The sequence below is a fragment of the Panthera tigris genome, chromosome E2, assembly GCF_018350195.1.
Source record: "Panthera tigris isolate Pti1 chromosome E2, P.tigris_Pti1_mat1.1, whole genome shotgun sequence".
Lineage (NCBI taxonomy): Eukaryota > Metazoa > Chordata > Mammalia > Carnivora > Felidae > Panthera > Panthera tigris.
Genome location: NC_056674.1, coordinates 12,814,455 through 12,821,292, shown reverse-complemented (window position 1 = coordinate 12,821,292; position 6,838 = coordinate 12,814,455). Strand labels below are relative to the sequence as shown.

At 54.5% G+C, this 6,838-nt stretch overlaps 1 protein-coding gene across 7 annotated transcripts; it reads left to right on the top strand.

Moving 5' to 3' along the window:
- The first annotated feature begins 200 nt into the window (after nt 1–200).
- On the top strand, nt 201–3,048 carry ZNF575 (zinc finger protein 575). Of its 7 annotated transcripts, none has more exons than XM_042969205.1 (4): nt 201–311; nt 592–687; nt 1,125–1,281; nt 1,746–3,048. In XM_042969205.1, the coding sequence occupies exons 3-4, from the start codon at nt 1,200–1,202 to the stop codon at nt 2,402–2,404; spliced, it is 741 nt and encodes a 246-aa protein (XP_042825139.1). In that variant the 5' UTR covers nt 201–311; nt 592–687; nt 1,125–1,199; the 3' UTR covers nt 2,405–3,048. The 7 variants fall into 7 exon arrangements, with proteins under 7 accessions (XP_042825139.1, XP_042825140.1, XP_042825134.1 ...); XM_042969206.1 differs by having other exon boundaries at nt 1,084–1,281; XM_042969200.1 differs by having other exon boundaries at nt 592–706.
- Nucleotides 3,049–6,838: the final 3,790 nt, after the last annotated feature.

The window sequence follows — 6,838 nt, the reverse complement described above, 5'->3', positions numbered from 1 at the left end:
CCTTAGACTAGCTCCGCGCTTGCTCACCAACTTGCCTGCCTCGCGCACCCACCCCTTCGATTTCTTCTCCCGCGGCAGCCTCAGCTGGCCGCGACTGCGCATGCGTACTGACGCCCCCACCGGGCCCCGCGTGGGAGGAGTGGATGGAAATGAGGCTGGGCAGAGCAACTCGCTCACCCTCCCTCCCCTCCCGTCGCTGGGCGCGCGCCGGGAGGTGCAGCTCCGCCGCGTCCGAGGGCAGCGCAGCAGCTGCAGCGGCCGCTGCGGGAGGGGCCCCCGGAGCCCCGCCCCCGGGGAGGGGCCTTCCGCAGGTGAGCCGGGCTCGGGTCCGGGCCTGGATGCCCGGGTCTTCGGGAAGTGGATTGGGGGCTGGACGTCAGGATCTCCCGGAAAAGAATCGATTGGAGTCCTGATGCATAGGTTCCGGAGGGACTGCATTGGTGCCTGAGCCTTGGTAGGGTGCATTGGTGCCCGAATGCCATGATTCCGAGGGGTGCACTGAGGCCCGGACGCCTGAGACCCCGAAGGAGAAATCCATTAGGCGTCTCTTAATCGCAAGACAGGCCACATTCTTTCTGCATCTCCCTCCAGGTCTCCCCTCTACCCTCCACGCTGGGGATGAAATTTAGCAACAAGAAGGAAGCAGTTCACGCGGCGTCCATGGACGGAGACTAAACCGCGACTCCGGTAAAGCTACCTATTGGAGGTGAATCCCGCCCACTGAGCTCAGGCTCCTCCCCTGGGACAGAGTTGTAAAAGACCCGCCCACCCCGCTGGAAGGCCCCTCCCCTGGGTCTGAGTGGCTTTGGAGCCTATTTATATGGCCCCGCCCATTCCCGTCTTAGTTTCCACTGCTGGGAGGTTCTAATGGGGGGAGGTCCCGCCCACTGTGGATCCTGGCTTCGGCAGCTCTGCGCTCAGGACAGCCCCAGAGTTTAAGTTGTAGAGGCCTCGCCCACTCCGTTCAAGGGCTCCAAGCCTGGGTCTAAGTTGCCAAGGGTCACGTTTGCATAAACCCCCGCTAGTTGTGCTTTTAGGCTCCGCCGGCCCGCAAGCAACACCTGCCCTGCCTTTGGATTCCAGACTTAAGACCTCGCTCCTAAAACACTGGTCCGTGATTTTAGGCCCTATAGCCTATCCCCATCAGCCTCATCATCACCGGCGTGGCCTAGCTCCCTCTGGGTTCCTGGGCCAGCAAGATGCTGGAACGAGATGCGGAGTCCGCGGCCGGGGACACGGATCCTAGTCCCACCGGCAAGGAACCTATAACCAAAGGAGGAGGTGAGAGCAGTCCCGCCTGTGAGTAGGGGGCATTCTACAGGAATTGGGGCCAAGAGAATCACATTTTGAGGGAATCTCAGGGCGAAAGTTTGAAGGCCTAAGGTGATGGCCATTTGGGTTGCTCCGAATCGCGTTCTGGGGAATCGTACTATTTGGCGTCGGGGAAATTCAGTGATCATTTTTGGGGCTCAGAAAATTAAAGGAGGCTCAGGGGGTTTGCTATGTGGAATTTCAGGGTGATCACTTGGGAATGTACTAGAAACGAACATCTTAGTCGCTTTGGGGTTCCAGCTCCGTAACCCTTTGGAGCCCCTTAGGATGATCATTTGAGGAATCTCAGTATGACCCTTGAGTGTCCAGATACACTCCAAGTATCAAGGCTGGGACGGGGTGGGGGGCGGGGGAGGGAAGCCTGGCCTAAATTCAGGTTGTTGGCTGATGCCTGGAGCCCTCCTGTCCTGTAGCTCCCCACCAGGGCTCGCCGCAGAAGCCCAGCCAGTCGGTTCCCGGGCCTGCCACGTCCGCGGGGGCGCCTTCTCGACCCCGCCGGCGGCCCCCGCCCCAGCGCCCGCACCGCTGCCCCGACTGTGACAAGGCCTTCTCGTACCCGTCCAAGCTGGCCACGCACCGGCTGGCACATGGCGGCGCCCGCCCGCATCCGTGCCCCGATTGCCCCAAGGCCTTCTCCTACCCCTCCAAGCTGGCGGCTCACCGCCTCACGCACAGTGGTGCCCGCCCACACCCGTGCCCACACTGCCCCAAAGCCTTTGGCCACCGCTCCAAGCTGGCCGCCCACCTCTGGACCCATGCGCCTGCCCGCCCCTACCCGTGCCCGGACTGCCCCAAGTCCTTCTGCTACCCCTCCAAGCTCGCAGCCCACCGCCACACCCACCACGCCACCGACGCCCGCCCCTATCCTTGCCCGCACTGCCCCAAGGCTTTTTCCTTCCCCTCCAAACTGGCCGCCCATCGCCTGTGTCATGACCCCCCCACGGCGCCGGGCAGCCAGGCCACGGCCCGGCATCGCTGCTCCAGCTGCGATCAGGCCTTTGGCCAAAGACGCCTCCTGCTCCTTCACCAACGCAGCCACCACCAGGCTGAGAGCCAGGGGGAGCGCGAGTGAGCCCTCCCCTTGGCTCACAGCGCCCCCCTGCCGCCAGCCCAGGTCAATGAAGAGGTGGCATTTCTAAGCTGGGCTGTACGGACTTGCCTCTGCTCCACGCTGGGCTCAAACTTACCGGGCTGAGGACTTCTGCTCACCTGTTTGGGGGAGGGAAAGGTGTCACCCATAGTTAGCACTAGGCCCCAAACTATGGGTTTGGAGCTGTGGGTTGAAATCAAGTCCTGGCTCCGGTTTTTTCCCTCCTATTCACAAGGCAAAAGTAAAAAGTCTGCTAGCACCGGGGGTTGGTGAGGAATGTGGGGAAACAGGGTCTCTCCTTATTGTGAGTTAAATTGGTGCCTGCATTTTGGCCGTTTTGACTGTATCTATAAAAAATTTTAAATGCACACATGGTCGTGTCAACTATTCCACTTCTAGGAACTTATCCTGTAGATAAACTCAGCACGTTGAAATAGGCGTAAGGGTAAGGATGTCCACAGTGGGATGGTTGTGGCCAAAGATGGGAAACAATCCAAGTGCCCATTGGTAGGGGACCAGCTAATAAATTCCCGTAGGGCCACAGAATGGACTATGTTGCTGTAGGAGGAAAAAAAAAAAAAAAGTCTATTTGTATAGATGGGGAAAGAGTCCCCAAATATACTAAATAGTGAAAGCAAGAACAAAGGGTATACTACCAAGAGTTAAAAAAAAAAAATTTAAGTATTTATTTTTGGGGAGGTCACAAGCAGGGGAGGGGCACAGAGAGGGAGACACGGGATCTGAAGCAGGCTCTGTGCTGACAGGCTGACATCAGCGAGCCTGATGCAGGGCCCGAACTCCTGCACCTCGAGATCACGACCTGAGCTGAGCCAAAGTCGGACACACTCAACCGACTGAGCCACCCAGGTACCCCAGTATAAATTTTTTTTAAAGCTCAAGCTTTAGAGCCAGCCCTGACCCACTACTGGGGGACCTTGGACAAGCTTTGACACTTCTCTGGAGTCAGATGCCTTATCTAGAACATGGGAGTGTTATAAGGCCTTTAGAAGGACGCAGGCATCATCTCTGGCAGTCACTTCCCTCCTGAAGCCTGTTTCTCCTGCTATAAAGTAAGAATGAGCTAACCTGGAGCTGCCCTTCACTCTACAGATGTGTATTAAGTGCCCACAGTGTGCTGGCCCCTGACCAGGGTGGTAGGAACACACCAGTGAACAAGACAAGCCTGGTCTAGTGAGGGAAGCGGGCACTAATCAAGTAGGGACCAAGAAAAGAAAAAAAAAAAAAAAAACTAAAGCGGGGCGGGAGGGGGGGGGTAGGGGAGGCAGCCACCACCAAGAATTATTTCAATGTTGACATGGCCAAAGACGCCATTCAATGAATGACATCCATGGCATGGGCTTGGGAACAGGCCAGTGAAAGAGAACCAGGAGCTCAGAAACAGACCTGTGCTTACCGGGGGTCCTGACTCGTGACAATCCCCACATGTCCATGAGGGCCTGACAGTATATGTTTGTAGGTTTTGTAGGCCACGGCATCTGCTACAACTACCCCCACTCTGACGCTGTGGTACAAAAGCAGCTGTACACGTTATGATACATGGGTGAATGAGTGCGGCTGTGGTCCAGTAAAACTCTGCAGAAATAGTAGGTGGGCTGGGTGTCGCCCATGGGATGTCGTTTGCAGATCTCTGCTGTCGGTGAGTGGGGAAAGGACAGGCTAATCTGTGAACCAGCTGAGAGGTACGGGAAAAAAAAACAAGTGGGACCCTGTGGAGGCAGAATAATGGTCCCCCAAAGAGGTCCACGTCCTAATCCCCAGGACGGAAGCATGTTAGTTTACACATGGCAGAAGGGACTTTGCAGATGTGATTAAGGATCTTGGGCGTGGTTAGGCAGGATACTGGCCCCCCAAAGATGTTCACTCCCTAATCCCTGAAACCCACAAATATGCTATGGGGCAAAGGAGAATTATGGATGAAGGAATCAAAGTTGCTAATCGGCTGACTTTAAAAGAGGGAGATTATCTATCCCCTTGAGATGGGGAGATTATCCTGATTATTCCAGCCCCCCCACCCAACATAACCAGAGGTGTCCTTATATGGGAAAGAGGGAAGCAGAAGAGTCAGAGGCCATGTGACAATGGGAGCAGAGACTGGAGGGATGCAGGGCCATGGGGCAAGGAATTCAGGCAGCCTCTAGACACTAGAAAAAGTAAGGAAATGGATCCTCCCCGGAAGGCACACAGCCTTGCACACCATGATTTTAGCCCACTGAGACTGATATTGGACTACCACTGACCTGCAGAACTGTAAGAAAATAAATTTGTGTTGTTTAAGGCCCCTAAGCTTGGGATAGTTTGCTACAGCAGCAATAGGAATCTTACAGATCCCGGTCTCATACCATACGCAAAAATAAGTTTCTGGTGAGTTAAGATTTAAGTTGGGAAAGCAAAACAGATGGAAATAATAAAGGAGAATATCTTAGTAACCTCAGAGGTACAGAAGGAATCCGTACGACACGAGAAATGCACATCGTAGAGGAAAAGACTGGTAAATTTGACCATAAATCAAGTGACAACTATGACAAGAGATACAAGAAGAGTGTATATATACCTAGCACATACTATTATATAGAGGGTTAGAAAAGATATGTTTGAGGAGGGAATGTTTGGGTTCAGATCCGAAACGTGTGGATGGAATGAGAGATGCTTTGTGGAAGTATCCAGCATAAGGGGTAGGACTGAGCAGGCAAGTGCAAATTAGCGGGCCGCCAGACCGCAGTCCACTCAGCAAAGCCTTGGGGGAGGGGTGGGTGAGGGTGAGGATTCAAGTCCTTCCACACCTGGAAGTGCGGTTTGTATCAATGTTTACATACAGAGCTGTTCTGGAAGATGCCCTCCGCAGCAACCACACCACCATCAAGGTTTCAGGGACCCAAACACACTTGAGGGGTGTTGATCTCTGGTCTAAATGTCATTGTACAGGTGGGGAAACAGGCCCGGAGAGATGGGATTTGCTTGTACCCAAACAAGGCCAGCAGGCCGGGACCTGATGAGCCAGGGTGGATCGCGTGTATAGCTCAGGCCGGCTCCTGCCCGAGGGCCTTTGCACTTGCTTTTCCAGACCTCCCCTACTTCTCACTGCAGAGGAATTCTTCCTGCAGAGGAATCAGTCCCTTGAGATGCCTCCCCCGCTGACCTTATCTAAACCACGCCACCCTGCCCATCACTGTAACACTGCCCTCCGTTATCTGCCTCACACGTTTATCACTGCTCAATGCTGCAGTCTCTCTCCCAGAGGAATGTCACCCCGTGAGTGGGGCCTCATGTTTTTCACACTGCAGTTCCACGGCCTCACCCATAGCGGGCGCGGTGGGCAGAACAAGGGCCTCCCAAAGACATCCACATCCTAATCCCTGGAACCCGCCAATATGCTATGTGGCAAAGGGGAATTGCGGTTGAAGAAATCAAAGCTGCTAATTGGCTGACTTTAAAACATGGAGGTTATCCCAGAGTATCCAGGTGGTCTCGAGGTAAACACGAGGATCTTTTAAAGGTGGCAGGAGTCAGAAGAGTCAACGTCAGGGTGATGTGAAAGACTCCCCTTGCCACTGCTGGCTTTGAATACAGAAGGGGAATTGGGGATTTGGGGAAAAGACAAGGAAGCAGATTTTCCCCAGAGCTTCCACAAGGAACACGGCCCTGCCTACATCCTGAGTTTTAGCCCAGTAAGACCCGTTTTGGACTTCACACCTCCAGACCTGGAAGGTTCTACATTTCTGTTGTTTTAAGACACCGGGTTTGGGCTAATTTGTTACCCCTGACTGCCCTTTGCTCTGCTCAGACCCCTTCCTGACCTCCCTGGCCACAGGATAATGTCCAAGCTTTTCGACCTGGCGTTCACAGACCTTCGGGACAGCCCCGTCCTCTTGCTTTCTGCAGTGATGTCACTGTTCTCTATCTGTACGCTCTGCTACAGCAGCCACTGAGCACTTGAAGTGTGGCCAGTGTGGCCGAGGAAGTAAATTTTTCCTTTCCTTTCAGTGCAGTTCATTTAAATAGCTACCTGTATCCAGGGCCTACCGCGTTGGACAGCACAGCTGCAGGGGCTATGTCCACCCTTCCAGACAGATCTGCCCTTAAAATCTCTTAAGCAACTGCCCCTGGGGAGCCAGGCTCGTTCCCATGTCCTGCCCTTGGCCTGCGCCATGGCCTCTGCCCAGAACACCATCCCAGCTTCCGCCCAGATTCTTTAACACACCGCTCGGTTCCCAACTTAAATGTGGTGCAGGCTTGAAGGGGGTCCAGGATTTGGGTGGGTTGATTAAAATGCCCCTTCCCCTATTTTACTTCCCAAATGAGGTAATGTAAAACCATCCTGGTGACAGTTATACGGCCACTTCTGAAAGCCCTGAGAAAGGGAGATGTCCCTGGCCCAGGGGGGCTGAGACAGACTTC

Coding starts and splice junctions, on each gene's coding strand:
- ZNF575 (XM_042969205.1), top strand. CDS start 1,200: ATGCTGGAACGAGATGCGGAGTCCGCGGCCGGGGACACGGATCCTAGT. Junction 1,282..1,745: donor ACCTATAACCAAAGGAGGAG/GTGAGAGCAGTC, acceptor CCTGTCCTGTAG/CTCCCCACCAGGGCTCGCCG.